The 17127-nt window shown below is 42.5% G+C and overlaps 1 protein-coding gene across 2 annotated transcripts in view; it reads left to right on the top strand.

The window, feature by feature from the left end:
- Window positions 1-17127, top strand: part of ZC3H18 (zinc finger CCCH-type containing 18) — a 56003-nt gene that overhangs the window by 15316 nt on the left and 23560 nt on the right. For both annotated transcript variants that reach the window (XM_083513592.1, XM_083513591.1), the window contains exons 4-9: window positions 479-633; window positions 2681-2773; window positions 5014-5171; window positions 7344-7376; window positions 8072-8198; window positions 9216-9478. In XM_083513592.1, the coding sequence (XP_083369718.1) occupies window positions 479-633; window positions 2681-2773; window positions 5014-5171; window positions 7344-7376; window positions 8072-8198; window positions 9216-9478 (829 nt within the window). The remainder of the gene's footprint in view (window positions 1-478; window positions 634-2680; window positions 2774-5013; window positions 5172-7343; window positions 7377-8071; window positions 8199-9215; window positions 9479-17127) is intronic.

The following is a 17127-nucleotide window of genomic DNA, read 5'->3' as shown; positions in this document are numbered from 1 at the left end:
GTTAATTAAAAATGCCTTTGCGGTTAATCACTGGCACATTTTAAGTTGCTCAGAAGGTTTTTAATTGATTGAACTATTCTGAGATAACTTGTTTAAGCTAACCACCTTCCAGATTCAGGGGTGGGATTAGATGGACACTTATATGGCAATGGAAAGATGAGCTTCTCCTGGCACTTGGGTCAAGGATACAACTCTCTCTCTGAGCTCTGCTAGGTTTTAATAAAAGCTGTTCACCAAAGTTCTCTTAGGACCTGGGCAATTCATAAAGAAGCAGCAACCAAGAAATAAAATGTAAAGCATCAGCAGTGGATTTCTCCTTTGATGTATGCTCTGCCTTCTTTTTTCTTTTTCTTTTTCAAGTGATTTGAACATCTCTGCAAAGATATACATATGCTCCAGTCACTTTTTGTGTTGTTGTTTTTTTACTTTTTCCATTCATGGAGATTTTAAACCTTCTGTGTGCTTTCCCCCCCCATAGGGCATTGTACTTGGGGTATGAACTGTCGGTTCATTCATCCTGGTGTAAATGACAAAGGAAACTACTCTTTGATCTCCAAGCCAGATCCTTTCTCTCCAAATGGCGCACCACCCATTGGCCCTGGGCCTCACCCTCTGATGCCAGCCAATCCTTGGGTATGGTAATATTACTTTTTTAATACATTATCATTCATGGTTTAATTTAAAATACCAAGAGGTTGACCAGGCTACACTGCATTGGAAGATATGCAAACACTGGAGCAAGTGAGGAGCATCAAGTTGGCATTTCCATGTTCTACACCTTTTCTTGTGTTTGTCTGTTGATGCTTGCAGAAACCGTGAGTGGGTGAGATGGGGACAGTGCTGTCCCTCTGGGTCATGTGCAAGCTTCAGTGCCTTTTTGTTTGGCCTATGGATTCTTATTTTAGAAAATCTCAGCTCTTGTGTTCCAAAAGCAATGGTTCACTTAGCCCTATACTGTCAGCCCTGGTTGGATTGGCCAAAAACCCCACACCAACCAGCCTCCAGTGGCAAGGGCTCATTTTCAGCCCCATTATTTGAGATCACTTAGTTGTGCATGTACCATGTTTCAGGGTGTAATGACCTCAAATTCTGACGCCACATGCATTGCCACTGAGCCACAACTTTAAAGCCACTTGCATATAAGCATGGTCATAAGAGCATAAGAGTAGCCTGACTGCTGGATCAGGCCAGAGGCCCAGCTGGTCCAACATCCTGTTTTCACAGTGGACAAGCAGATACTCCAATGAGTCCTCAGGTGTGTTACCTGGCAACTGCTGCTCAAGAAACATACCGTATTTTTCGCTCTATAGGACGCACTTTTTCCCCTCCAAAAATTAAGGGGAAATGTGTGTGCGTCCTATAGAACGAACGTCCTATAGTCTCGCTCTTCTAGCTTGGGGATGGCTGCGCAAAGCCTCTCCAGGGCAGCGGGGTGCCTTCACCCCGCTCTCCTGCAGAGGCTAGCAAGGCTGTTCCCAAGTCAGAACAGTGAGACGGAGGGCTCCGTCTCGCTCTTCTAGCTTGGGGATGGCTGCACGCAAAGACTCTCCAGGACAGTGGGGCGCTGCGCTCCAAAGGCTTCAGGGATCTTTGAGGCTGGCCAGCCCCACACACATGGGTGAATGCACCTTGAACACACCTTGTTTTAGAGGGGGAGAACAAGGGAATTTTATAGAGCGAAAAATATGGTGCTGCCTCCAACAGTGGAGGTTGCAAATAAAGTGATCTCTAAGCATGATGATTTATTTCCTAAAGCAGAGCTGGGTAACCTGTGGCCCTCCAGATGTTATTAGTCTAAAACTCCCTCCATCCCTGCCCACTGGCTATGCTTGCTGGGACTGATGAGAGTCCAACAACGTCCAGAAGGCCACAGTTTCACCATCCCTGAAAACCCAGACAGTAGGGGGGAAGGGGCTAGCTTTATGTTTATAGTCAAATCTTGTTGATGTATCTGATTTTGAATGTTGGAATAAGTAGACTGCAAGCCTCTGTATGGAGGTTGGGGGCTGCAGTCCTTCCTTAAATTTTAAGATTGTTTTCCAGAAAGAAGCTTTATTAAAGGCCCCTTCACCCCTTTTCCAGATCATGCCTGTTTTTCCCTTGAAAACCCAATTTCCTTCATCAAAACTCTTTCATGCAAACAAATTTCATTGTTGTTAAGATTCTTGGAACACAACCTTCTGACCAGATTTTATGGAAGATACACAACTCTCCTTGTGTTGAGAGAGTGCAGCTGCCATGTGAAGGAACGTTCTCTTAATTTTGCTGAAATCCTAAAGCAAACCATTCTGAGTATGCAGTAACATGCACATTTGGAGCAAGAAGCTCCCCTGAGTTATTTGTAAAGGCATACATTTTTCCTGTCATTAGCTTTCTAAGATGTTTCATTTTCATGTGCAAATACTGCCAATACTTAAAGGACTAAAGTTAAAACAAAAACCTTTTAAAGATTTCCCCTTTCCCTTGGTGAAGGCAGAGACTTTGAGGTAAAGCATTCTCTAAGGTAGGACAGTCCAATTTCTTATTATTCTTTAAAAATAAATATTTTTACGCCCTTGGGCAAATTCATTTAACTTCCCTGAACAGAACAGAAGCAATGGGCCAGGAAAAAGGGAAAGAGGGCCTAATGAAAATGTGTGTCACCTCATTCTGAAACCATCCTCTTCTCTTTTCTTAAAAGGGAGCCCCTGTAGTTGATGAAATATTGCCACCGCCGCCTCCAGACCCTCCAGCAGAAAGTGCTTGGGAACGGGGACTCCGCCATGCGAAAGAGGTAAAGCAGCTGTCTGGGGACAAACAGGAAAAATACATATGAACCAAGAGCATGTACTAGGCTGCTGTTCACAGGTATTCAGAATCTCCTCCAAATCAACACTTGGATAATTAGGAATGAGTAGACATGAGCCTTGGGATTGTCTGCTCATGCAGAAGGGGAGGAAACGGGAGGCTTCTGATGGTGGCATTTCCCCCATCCAGACAAAAAGGGAAACTCTGCTCCGCTCTTTCTGGCGACTAGTGACCTAAAGTGTCTCACCTCTGGAGGAGTAAAGAGAGCATGCAAGCTCAAGGCTGTCACTTGCTTGTTCTCATTATGTTGGAATTGGGGCCCTAGAGATAGGCAATTGATCTGCCTTGCTAAGGAGTATCAACTCTTGACTTGAGTGGCTCTTCAGGTTATCCAGCAGTGATATATCTACACACACACGGCTCGGCTACTTGAGGTTCTATGATGGAAGATTGCACCACTTTAAAGTTCACCCGTTTAGTATTTGCATCTCATGCAAAACACGTGCTCCGCCAGTGAACAGTATATTGCCCTTTCTTATAGTAAGCACATTGTTTCCTCAGTGACCATGCGCTGTGCAATCTTATCTCTCTCTCAAATTTTGGGCAAGTTCCTAGGAAACCCTCTTTAAATATTGAGTTGAACAACAAAAGTGTGTGTTTTTCTTGAAAAGGCTGAGATTGCCACGCAGGTTACTCTTCAAAACACAAAAGCAAAAGCTGCGTTCACTGTGACTTATGCATGACAGCACGTGATAGGCCACCAAGAGCCCACATGGCTGAGTCAAGAGTTTTCCATATCCAGTTCCATTATTGTACTCAGGATGATAAGACTTATTTTTATACATATAAATGAAATTGGTAAGAGTGGACTGCTACAACCTCTTTCTTTACTCAGGCCTTTAGTTAATGAGAGTTGTCTCCTGCAGCGGTGTTCATCTTTTACTCAAGTAAAAGTATTTAGTGTTTAGTATGGCTTTTTTTAAATTGCTTTTATTTGTTGTGTTTTACCTTGCTGAATCACCTTGAGACTTTTTATTTTGTATAAAGCAACTGAGAAATGTAATAAATTATAATAGTGATAATCTGAATCTCTGGAGCCTGTTAAAAGCAGCTAGCAACACAGTGAAGAAATAATAATAATAATAATAATAATAATAATAATAATAATAATAATAATAATTTTGTTTGTTTGTTTGTTTGTTTTGCCCCACCCATCTGGCTGGGTTTCCCCATTCCAAGATGGTGCTTTTTAAAATCATCATTATTATTATCATCATCAAACAAACAGAAGGATACCCAGCATTCTTGGTTTATCAGTTCGTATCCAAAATGCTTCATTTCCATCCTTGGTGATGTTTGTTGCAGTGAGTGGCTGTGAGAAAAGCAAGGCTAAAACAACTAATAAGGACCAAGCACATTTTAAAAATCCTGTTTCAGTGGCTACTTTTACTTTGAAGAAAACCTGTCCCAATGGGGTCTTGCACTTGTTTCCTTCCAAAAATATATTCTTTACTCTGACCCTGGCTGCTCTCTGCCTCTGAAGGTGCTATTTGCAGTAAGCCAGTCCTTCCTGACCTGATGCCTTCTAGATCTTTTTCACTACAACTCCCATGCAATGCTGGCTGGGCTGATGGGACTTACAGTCTCTTAAAGCATCTGAAGGGCACCAGGGTTGAGAAGGCTGCAGTAAATAGCAAAGGGCAGTGTTCTTTAGGAAATGAATAGTGCTCATTTCCAGTTGGGAGATGGCAGCTGCTTTTATTCCAAAAGAATAAATAGTGACAACTTTTCAAAACAAAAGGAAACAGCTTAAGCTTTTAAAAAAGTGTGTTTGTGTAGCTCAGCCTTAGCATGTGGTCTGGGATACTGTCATTATGATTCTAAAAAACAAACAAACACAGAGAATTAAATGTTACCTCAAAATTGTAATGTGTTTTAACATATGATCCATTATTATTTAAAAAAACAAAAGTAGGTTGCAGTTGATATTTGAAAAGATGAGAAAGAAATTGTTGGGATATTTGCACTTCTGCAGTGGGTCATTATGCCACAGAATGGGATCTGCTGCCTCTGCTCTAGGACAGCCCTTGCCACCCTGGTGCTTGACAGGTGTTTGGGGGCCAACCAGTTTCGGGCCAATAGACACTGTAGTCGAAAACATCTGGAGGGCACCAGGCTGGCAAAGGCTGTTCTAGACTGACGACTCCTTACCTCTCGCCCGCTTAGGTGTTAAAGAAGGCCACAATGAGGAAGGAGCAGGAGCCCGACTTTGAGGAGAAACGGTTCACGGTGACCATCGGAGAAGACGAGCGCGAGTTTGACAAAGAGAATGAATTTTTCCGGGACTGGAACTATCGTATCACTCGGGATGTTCGGGACTCAACGTAAGACGCAACTGTCTAATTCTGTATTGTGGCAGGAATGCGGACTTGAGCAGTCTGGCTTCTGTGGATCTGACTGCAGTCCTCCAGAGGGCAGTGTTGGCTTATCCAGCACTCTGTTGTGTTGTTCAGTAGCAACACACACTTGCTCTCATCGCTTCAAGAGCCCTTCCTTCAAGGGGGGGTTCTTCTCCTCTGTGCAACACTCTTCTCCATATAGAGGGGCACAAGTGAAGTGTGATAGCTATATTTCTTTCCATCAATTGTCTTCTGTTTTAGCCCAACTGAAAACAGTCACACAAGCCTGCCTTTTCCTGGTGTGCTATGTTGCTAAGGCAGTCATGACCTCCTGCACTTGCCCCAATGCAATTCCCAGTATCATCCCAGCTTCATGCTTCTAATACTTAAAGGTGTTTTTTTTTAACATTATTGTGTTGCAAGGTGGGCCCCATCATTTGCAAAAAGTAGGTCAAGCAGGCTTCTCTGGCGATCCAGCAGCCGTGAGTGGGCTGTTGTGTACGGATCACAGTCCTGGTTGGCATGACAGCTGATCCCAGCCTTCATGAGTCACCCCAATGGATCACTAGCTCACAAAGCTTAACCTACTTAGTACAGGCAGTGCATTGAGTAAAGGGAGCCTAGGTGGATAGAGAGATCTTCCATTTCTAGCATAATGAATGATGCCCTCCAGACAGGGAGATGTCTCTTCCCTGCTTCCCCAGTTGCATCACACACAAGTGCTAAATTTGGTATCATCATATTTTAAATCAAGGTTCTGGTCCATATGGTTGTGAAAAGAAACCTGGAAACAGTTATTGTGAAACCTTGTTGAGCAGGGCTGCAAGTGGGTCAGGTTGTCTGTTGGGGGAGCTTTGGGGTTCAGTGTAAAATGAATTCTACAAAGATGCACCTTTTTCATCTTTTGTTCAGGATGCAGAATTCAGCTTTTCTTTGCATGCAGTTTTTAATAAATATCCCACAACACTGAAAACAGGCAGGTTTCCATTACGGAAAAGGGTTCTGACCCTATATTTTTGGACTGAAAGTTTTCTCTTTCTAAAACAGCATGGATATAATACCAGTCAAACTGAGTGCTTGCTGTTAGCTCATGTGCTCTTGAGGCAGGTAAAATTAGGATGTTAATTAATATACTCCCCCAGGGATGGGGAACCTTCAACCCACATGTCTAATTAGGCCCACCAGGCCTTCTCATTTGGCTTTCCAGGCTGTTTTGGCCAAGCCATGCCCATATATGGCATCAGGTAAGAGGCAAGAAAATAAGCGGCTGGGCCAAAGGGGATTTGCAGGCACCACTATGTAGCATTTTTTCAGTGAAGACAAAACAGCTCGCCTGACATCATTGTGCTATCGAGTGATTGACAGGGGATGCCCGCCCCCAGGTGTGAAGACCCACACAAAAAGAAAAAAATAGGAAAACCTCTCCCCCCCCCCATTTGAAAAAAAGAAGTGTTTTCTTTTGGAATGATGTGATGAATGTTTAAGATAAAGCATCTTTTTGCTGACCTTTGACAGCTGAGATGTGTGTTTTCAGGGTCCACCCTATTCCCATTATTATGATCTGTTTCAGCTGCTTTAAATTTTGATGCTTAAATTCTTGCAACCTGCCCTGGGACCCACTGGTAATAAATTTTATGATGCCAGTGCTAAAACAGTTTTCTGTGCCTTTAGTTCCCCACTCAAAATGGGGAAAAAATTAGGAAACTATGCAAGTGAGTCATCATGTCTTAAAATATTAGCAAATATTCCAACACAACAAAATTCCAAATAAAGATTTGAATTTAATCATTGAAGCCACATTTTAATATGTATTATTGATCCCCTCTCTCCAATCAGATAGTTTACTTTTGGCTAAAGGTGCAAGAAGAACCTTTTATATAGCACATAAAATGTACACAAATATGCATCTTTGTCTATAGTTTTTGCTTGCTAAATAGGTCAAATGTACTAAATCTAACCTCAGTTTAGAGCACTGAAAAAAATTCCAGTTCAAAATTTTCTAGAAGACTCGCATCACTGCCCTTCCCCTAAGAGTTATTTTTTTACAAAACAATTTTAACATGCATTGAGAATGGCTTGTGATGTGTGAAGATGGCTGAGAGCTTCATAAATCTCCTCTTTTTTCCCTCCTCCCCTCGGTTTCTTGAAAAACTCCAGTGAGGTGGACATCAAAGAGAACGCTAACTATGGGTAAGCAGTCCCTAATCTCTGTTGTGCTTACAGCTGGCCCATGTTGCTTTCATTTTGATCCCTTGCAATTCTTTGAAATTCTTCGGTCAATACCAGCTGCTGTGTAAGGCTTGGCTTCCAATTGACCAAATCTTAACTTGGTGCATTCAGGTGTGGAGGCTTCCAGGTGCTGGCAGTGTCTCATGAAAGTTTATAGTAACTGCAGCATTCCTAAATAATGAAATGCATATTGACATCTGGTCAGCGGTATGCATTTTCTGATGACATCCTCAGAAGGAAGGTCATCAAGTAAAACCACAGCCATGGTTGTGGTGAAGTCCCCTCTATGCCCCAATACCTTTATTTACCAAACTTGCAGAGGCTTCACCTCTTCTCCCTTGACCAGGGCCCTCACAGCTTTCTGAGCTTTCCGTGGTTGAGGAGGGCCCAGCTCCAGCTGTTCTGATGCTAGGCATGCACACCTGTGCCTGTTTGTGTTGGGGGTTTTTTAAAGACACTGGGTGGATATAAACATGGTTGCTGCCATGTTTGGTGATAAGAGGTCACTCTTTAAAATAAAATTTAAAATATTTATTAGATAGCACATGTTGTGTGCTAAATGTGGCATGGGAGTCAGTTCTTTCTTTTAAGCAGTGATGGCAATAACAGTAGTTTTGTTTCATTTGAATGTTTACCCTCTCTTGATTCCTCTGCAGGCTTGACCCTTATGCGGATCCTTATTATGATTATGATATAGAACGCTTCTGGCGAGGCGGGCAGTATGAGAACTTCAGGGTACAGTACACAGACCCAGATCCGTACCGGAACTACAGATTGAGTAAGGTAGGTAAATGCATCCTCTTCTCACGAGCTGAGCTTTTATTCTGCAGTAGGTTGATCCAGACAGTTTAGCCCAAGTCATTGACCCAGTTCCTGTGTTACCTGAGTGCCGTGTTCACAACCTTAGTGTGTGCATCTCTTGTTGTTCAAATAACATTTAATAATAATAATAATTTTTTATTTGTACCCCGCCCTCCCCGGCCAGAGCCGGGCTCAGGGCTGTTAACATCATAAAACTAACACAGTGTACAAAGAACATAAAAACAGGCAATCAATTAATTAAAATACATCTTAAAATTAGTTCAGAGCAAATTAAAATCTGGACGGATGGCAGTCCATGGGTAAAATTGAGAGTGGTTAATATTCTCCAGGCCAGCTGTTACCACCAGTAACAGGACCTGTGAGTGGGCTAGGAGGCCTCTTTAATGCTTGTTCTTATACAGAAAGAAGAGAATCAGACTGAACCCCGAACAAAGGCCTGGCAGAACAGCTCCGTCTTGCAGGCCCTGCAGAAAGATGTCAAATCCCGCAGGGCCCTGGTCTCTTGTGAGAGAACATTCCACCAGGCCGGGGCCACGGCCAAAAAGGCCCTGGCTCTGGTCGAGGCCAGTTTAATCTCCCTGGGGCCTGGGATCTTCAGGGTGTTATTATTTGCAGACCTTAAGGTCCTCCGTGGGGCATACCAGGTGAGGCGGTCCCATAGGGTCCTAGGCCGTATTGAGAATTGGAATCATCAGTCCTTGCTGCTGACATGGGGAGCAACCAGCTCATGGAAGCCTCTTGTGTGGTTTCTTTGTTTCATGCTGGGAGGGATACAACCACACGGCTCAAGTAACTCAAGAACTGGCCCTCCTCGCAGAGAGAAACCATTGGAATAAAGGTTATCTCAAGGATTCCATCACGGCATGTGTGGCTAGTTGGGGGTGGGGGGGATTTAAATGCCATGTTAGATTATTGAAGGAACATCATATGAACATGTGGGTCAAAACTCCTAACGCAACTTAACCATTATTTTACAAGGAAAGGGAAAGAGAGAGGGAGAGGGAGAACAGGCAGCGCGAGCGAGAACGCGAGAGGGAGAGAGAGCGTGAACGGGAGCGGCGGCAGAGGGAACGGGAGCGCGAGAGAGAACGGGAGCGTGACAAGGAGCGCCAGAAAAGAAAAGAGGAATGGGAAAGAGAGAGGGAGCGCATCAAAAGAGACGAGAAGGACCGGCAGCACCGGGACCGAGAGAGGGAGAAGGAGAAGGAGAAGCCAAAACCACGATCGCCACAGCCACCAAGGTACAGGCTATACTTTTTTCATGCTGTTGATGATGTGGCAGGGAAGGGTGTGAGGAGGCTTAGTCCCTGCTGGCTGGCAACTCTGAGAAGCTGATGTTTTACAACGTTATGAGACAGCATGTCGAGGGAAACTGTTTCTCATGTTGGTTTCGTTGGCTCTTTATATGGGAGAGCAAAGGAAATTGGGTGGCAAATGTATTCGCTCACATCAAACAGAAGCAAAAAGTGTTGTATGTTTGATTCAGACATGTTCTTTGAAGATTTTGCACTGTAGAAAGTCAGGAATCTATGTAAGCAATGTGTTTTACAATGTAAAATCTGTCAGAATGGAGCCTCATGAGAGACTCCCTGCTCCATTTATTATTATTTTTAAAGTTAGCCAGTAGCCATTTTGGCTTCTGCTTTGTTCTCAGTAGCTTTGGGTTTGGGTTCACAAGCAGCATCTGGTTTCTTACTGTCTACATTTAAGCCTCTTTTTTTTGCTCTTGGACTCCATGCATGAACTGGCACTTCTGTTTCTTTTATACGTTGATTGTTAATCACCTTTAACTACTAGAGGGGTGGTCTGATGCTAACTGAGCTTCTCCCATCTGCTCTCCCATGTCTCCATTCCAAGGCTACTGGTCCTTTTTTCCAAGCTCTTAATAACCACTTAGCCCCATTAGTGATGTTAAATTCTCAAGAATAATCTTTTGGAGAATATTCTCAAGAATATTCTCGATTAATGAGAATATTAGAGAGTTTTCATTTAAAATAGGAGACTATTCATTTTAATGCATTGAAAATGATATAATTTTAATGCATTGAAAATGATAGAATTAGTTAATATACATGTTTATTCATGGGTAAACTTGTTCAGATGGCAACCAAAAACTGTACAGATACTTTTATTTAGTGGGGCAATGCAGTGAATTCATGTTCTTTGATTTAGTAAAGGAACCACAGTGAAAATATATAAGCACAAGCCCACTTGTCACTTGCACGTATCAAATTAAAAAATAAAACATGTTTTATAGTTAAAGTTAAACCATTCTAAGGTGATGGCAACAGTAATTGTCATGTTAAGGTTTGGTACAAGGAAACTCAGTAGTTAAATCATATATTACTCTTCCATTAGAACATGTGCATGTTATAAAACAAGTCAAAAAATACAATTGGCATGTTAAGGTTTGATACAAGTAAATTCAGTAATAGGCTATATTGTGCTTCTAATAGCTCTAACAATAACTGTTTTGGTGACTCAAACACAGCTTGATAAACAAAACTATATATATGCAAACATACCAAAAAGAAGCCATTAACATTAAATATATTATCATTATATGATAATATATTTCAGTATGTCAGTATCTGGTAAATGGCACCTTGTACCATTGAATAGCACTGCGAAAACCAGTTACGGACACTAAATAAAAATATAGAAATGTCAGCTGTTTAAATCAAGGCCACCTCACATGCTGTTACACATAATTGTATAGGCCTAGGTACTTTAAGTGTATAAAGCATTAAAGCTACTTTCTGTAAAAAAAACAAAACAAAAAACCACACTGTATGGCCACGGGTATAGAATTGCTAAGAATAAGGTCACACCAAAATAGAAAAAAAGGCTACTATATATAGTTGAAATACATACGAATTCAAATGTTCATCAAATTAAATGAATAGCATTTTTTAAACTATTTTTTTAAAAAAATGTTTTCTGTAGCTCACATTTCAGAGCATCACATTTCAGAACTGCCAGTGGTGAATGACACAATGCCCAGTAATGTAACTGGATTAAAAAAAATCAGTATTCATTACTTACACTGGCAGTATCACAGCTTGACGTATTTACTAGATTTTTGAAATGTGGGTTGTAAAACTGGTTCTTACATTAGAATTTACAGTTTGTGGATAAACTGTAAATTCTAATGTAATGTAATGTTTTATTCTCTGGATAATTTTCTAGCAGAGAATATTCTCACCTCACATCAGTAAGCCTCATTCTCCTTGCCTGTTCTACCCCCACTTCTTCCTCTTTCCACTCCAGTTCTTGGCAATAAACAACTACTACTACTATTACTACTACTAATAATAATAATAATTTATTTATACCCCGCCCATCTGGCTGGGCTTCCCAAGCCACATAGACCAGATTATGCAAAGTTAGTAACTTGCATAATTCTGTGTACAGAATTTGGGTTCCTTTTGGCACTGAGTTCAGTTAGGGGTTCATTTGGTGTGTATGCAGCCCTCAGCAGAATAAGGGGTGACGGGAGAGAAGGCAAAGGGAAGTGCCTTCTCATCCAAAAGAAGGCACTCCTTGTATAGTGACCTCTGGCTTAAGACCCAGTTTGGGGAACTTGTAACCCTCCAGATGTTATTGGACTCCCATCAGCACGACTCAGCATAGCAAATGATGGTCAGAGATTGGGGAGGGGGTCAAATCCAACAACATCGGCAGATCCACATGTTTCTCACCCCTGCTGAAGATTTTATTTCTTAAACTTAGCCAGCGAGTATTTTTTTTAGGAGTTCCCTCCCCCTTTCTGCAGTTCATTTACCTAACTTACAGTTGTTGTTTTTTTCCACGCTGGGCATTAGAATGGGGCCCAGGTCACAAAGCCTGACCCCAACGTATAACCTTTGTTCCCTAGAATTCTCAGCCTTGAGTCTAAATGCCAGCTTCAGCTTGCCTTTCCTTGAGTCTTTAGTTAATATAGATAGCAAAATGCAGCCTTCCCCGACTCCCATCAGCCCCAGAATGCATGCCGCCATGCTGGCTGGGGCTGCTGGGAGTTGTAGTCCAAAACATCCGGAGGTTGGGGAAGGCTGGCATGATGTGTCCCAACTGCTTCTTCACGCTCATTATATAACTCACCCGGCTGATGAATAAGCAGGGTGAAGTAAGGGTGATGTAAGACCGAAATGTTCACAGGTTGCTAAAAGCCAGGTTTCCCCAGCTCACCAGCACTGCTATAAAGAATGCAGACCAGGTTCCCTATTGCAAGAAGAATGCATTCTTTTCTCTCTGAAACATTCGGAGGCTCCTTTTCCACACTTGCTCTTAATTGGGCCAACGTCATCTCATTCTGTTTCCTTGTTATGGCTCAGCTGAATTTGGAGAGAGGTTTTGAGTGTTTTTTGAAGCACAATGATGATCAGTTTTATGGGTATCCGAGGGATATATCCACCATGTCACTCTGGGTGGAAGCGGTTTAGGTGGCAACATCTCAATTGACAATGTGCAAGGATTTTATTTATTATCTGTTTGCTTTATTACATTTATGTCCCACCTTTTCTCCCAGAAGTTCAAGGTGGTGTCCCCAGTTCTCCCCCTCCTCCTTTAATCCCCACAATAACTCTCTGGGATAGGTTAGGCTTTGAGGCAGTGACTGGCCCATGGTCACCCAGTGAGTGGCTATTTGAGCTCTGATCTTTCAGCTACTAGTCCAGCACTTCTAATTGCTACACCACACTTCCTACCTCCCTGTCAGCAAAACTACGTCAGTCACGTCTGCAAACCTATGATGAAGATTGCTGTATGGATAACAGAATTTTATTATGTATTTTTTCTGCTTTTATGATATTCTTCTTGACACAGTGTGATTCGATTTATATTTATTTTGTTGGTTTAGCCACTTCAATCAGTATATGACATCCTGTGTAACTATGATATGCTCAAAACAGCAAATTGCTTGCTTCCACATTTCCTTCTCCTTGGAAGTTGAGTTCTAATTATAGAAGTTCTTGAGTTCTAAATATAAATTTATTGCTTGAAAAGGGCAATAATTTGCAGGTCTGCTAAATACGTAGCACCTTTAGGAATTCTTCGTGTTTAACTAGTCGGCCTTTTCCTTGGCAGTGGGGAGTGACTTCACATTAATTGGGTTTATTTATAGACTCCTGTGCTTTCCCTAATCATTAAATCCTAGCTCAGCTCTTGGCAACTTCAGCCTCTTGCGTAGTTTTGGGCTGACGCTGTCCAAATTGCTCATGTGGCTTCCAAGTCTGAAAAGCCTCATGCTGGTGGCAGCTTCCAGATAACAAGTGTTTCTGTATAACAGAGATTTTTGTCTTGAACTAACATTCCTTGTGGGATGTCTTAAAATCGCAAGAGCAGAACAAAAAGTGGTTTGCATAGGCTTGGTGTTTAAAAAAAATACATGCCTTCCAAAAATGCATTTTAACCAGTTAAATATATATTTGATGTTTTTATAACTGGAATAAAGGAAGTCATATGTGGTCCAGCCAACAAAAGGGGGCCTTTTCACTTGTGCAGCTATTGCTTCAAGCCCCCCGCCTGCTACCGCCGGGGGGCTCTCCCAGTCCGTGGGGAAAGGAAGGGACATACCATCTGGGAGGAGCTCTATAGCTCAGTATATCTGGGCTAGGTGGACCGTATGATCTGAACTCTCATAACAAATGTAGCCTGAAGCAACTGTCTTGTTATAAAGCACTTTTCACTCATAGCAGAACTCCTAGCAGTGTAGATATCATAGATACTGATTACTTATATTTGTTTCTTCCTCTGGCAAAGGGCCTACTTGCTCTGTTTTCTCTCTTGCACATTCTGGGCTGGGGAGTGGGGCTTGTTTCAACTCCTCTCAAGCATGCTGGAGAAGGGCGTAACTCAGTGGTAGAGCATCTACCTTGAATGCAGAAAGTCCCTGGCATCTCCACGTAGGGCTGCAAGAGGCTCTCTGTCTGTGTAGACAATGCTGGTCTAGAAGGGTCAGTGGGTCTGTTTCTATCTAAGGCAGCTTCCTATGTTCCTGTGCTGCTCACTGCTGCCGCCTTATGCAAGTCACTATACCTGAGCCTAACCTACCTTCTAGGATAGCTGTGAATATAATGCCAAATCCTTCCCCCACCCCTTTCCCTGGAGGAAGAGTAAGATACTAATGTGATAAGAAACAGGACTTTTTCTGCTCCTTTTGCCTTTTGTATCTGGTTCCAAAAACTGAACTTGAGAACAAGTTGATGCCCGGAAATATTGTATTGCGATGTGACTGTTTCACCATGCAAAGGGTATTGCTTCTTGGTATTGTTCACGCTTGCTGTGATTTCATCTAAATGGATTCCAACCTGGCCCCTGAGGGAATTCTTTCCCTCCCTAACACCAAATAGGAACCCGTGAAATGGAGTTGGCAAGAGCAGCAGCAGGAGGAGGAGTTAAAAGCGTAAATGAACATTCTCACTCAGTCAGTGGGAAAGCTGCCAACTTATTAAGGTGACTCAGGCTAAAGAAAGTTAAAAACAAAACAGCCCACCAGTATTTGCTATTCAATTCGAATTGAATCCAGCAGGGAAGAGATCAAAGACAATTCTGTTCTGGTCAGATTATGGTTTATTTGAAGATAATCTTAACTAAATCAAAGATTCTACAAAACTGACCAGAAACCCATTTAGACACACATATACACTTTTTAGGTTAGCAATGGGGGAAATGAGCCAAACAATAAATTGCCACCTGTTCTTATGTATTCCAGAGGGTTAGCCACAATAGCCTGTTGCCATCAAAAACTCACTCTCCCCAAGGAGGGATGGGGAGCCTGCAGCTCTCCAGATGTTGTTGCACTACAGGTTCCATCATCCTTGACCATAGGCCCTGCTGACTGGGGCTGTTGGCATCCTACAGCATCTGGAGGGCTGCAGGTTCCCCTATCCCTGTGCTGAGGACTAACTTTATTGTGGTTTAAGTGCTTGCTGACCGATGCAAGATGTAGTCATCTGAGTGGGTAGATGTATATGCTGTAAGGGCAGGAGGAAGCAGGGGTGGAGAGAATGTTTTCTGCCAGCAGGCAAAGTAGTAAGAGAGAGAACTTCACAGAGTATGGATGAAAAACGACAACCACATCAAAAGGCTAATAGACCCAGTCAGTGGGTGTGGCCCACTCCAAGCTGGTGACAAACTATCTGTGCAGGATGAATAAACACCCAGTGAGGGACAATTACTTTCTGTAGTGTTCAAGCCACGCCCAGTTGAGCCGCAGTCTGATAGTGTCAAATTTGCAAATGGATTCCAGCTCAGCCTCTTGACGCTCCCTTCAGAAACATTCCAAGTGTGGCAGCTTTGAAGTTGGTTGCAAAATGTCCAAGAAAATCTAAATGCTTAGTCACATTTGCTGCCTTTGATGGTCCAGTTTTCTTCCTTGCAATGATCCTAAGAAATATCCCTAACCTACCGGAAATATGAGGCTATAGTGAGTAACCGTCTTTTTCTTCATATATTGCACAAGGGTTGCAGCTGACTCTGAATAACTGCTTGAAATCCCATTTGAGCTGTTCAAGGTTCTGAGCCCAAAGAATCCAGGTTTTGGGAAGTATATGCAAATATACTCATTTGCATAAAGCAGCATAATGTGTGTACTGCTGCTCCTTCTCCCTCCCCCCCCCAAAAAATAATAATGTTGGTTTCCTAGTCCCCAGGGCAAGTAACAGGATGAAAATGCAGCACAATATCTAACTCAAAAATCATGCTAAATAGAATGTATGTGAAAACCTCATTCTCAATTAAAAGCTTTTAATTATGGCTACGCTGTCAGCATAAATCAAAGGATGAAAGTACAACTTGGTGTATTAGCCATGACGCACCCAAACATTGAGCAAGTCTGAGATTAATCTAAAAATTTTACATGATGCCTCTGTATATAGGATAAAATTTAAGAGTTGAATCTACTCATAGTAGACCCATTGAAACAAATGGGCATGATTAACAGGTTCCTTGATTTCAGTAGACCTTCTTGGAGTAGAACTTAGTTGGATTCAAGTGTTTGCCCTTTTCTTCTTTCCCCATAAGTATTGTGAGGTTGGGGATACCGTAAGTGGGGAGAGCACTGCTTTTGCACTCAGGCCCTGCTTTCTGGCTTCCCAATAGGGCATCTAGTTGGCCACCATAATAACAGAATGTTGGACTAGATGGGCCTCCTCCACCCTCATGATTATCACATGAGCTACAGGCACATATGCGGAGTTCTCTTACTTGCTGGAGCTTTCCCACACATTTCATGAGAAGGTCCATACAGCAACACATCTTCCTCTACCACCTGTCATTGCAACATTTCACCAAGCTTTAGATCAGTGATTTCCACCAAGAAGAAGAAGAAGAGGAGGAGTTTGGATTTGATATCCCGCTTTATCACTACCCTAAGGAGTCTCAAAGCTAACAATCTACTTTCCTTTCCTCCCCCACAACAAACACCCTGTGAGGTGAGTGAGGCTGAGAGACTTCAGAGAAGTGTGACTAGCTCAAGGTCACCCAGCAGCTGCATGTGGAGGAGCAGGGAATCAAACCTGGTTCACCAGATTACGATTCCACTGCTCTTAACCACTACACCACCTCTTACAGTTTCAAGAGGGACACTTTGCGCCATGATTCCAAGATCCATGCAGGGTGCCTGCTTTGGACTCCCATTTTCAGACAGGAGTCCATCATGGACAAGCTGTTTTTGAAAGCAAGGAGCTTATCAAAAGCCATTCATAAAGTAGCAGGAATGAAATAATACAAAAGGAACCTTTTAGATTGACAGCTCCAATATTGCAATAAGTCAATGTGAAGAATTAAGTTGGAACTATAATGATAGTAGAATTATTTGCCCTTGTGAGTAAATTAGTTAGGGTTGGCACCCAGTTCAGTTTACCAGTCAAATGTTGTCAGCTGGTCAGTG

The sequence above is a fragment of the Podarcis liolepis genome, assembly GCF_965112155.1.
Source record: "Podarcis liolepis genome assembly, chromosome: 7".
NCBI lineage: Eukaryota > Metazoa > Chordata > Lepidosauria > Squamata > Lacertidae > Podarcis > Podarcis liolepis.
This window is presented reverse-complemented; position numbering and strand designations above follow the sequence as displayed.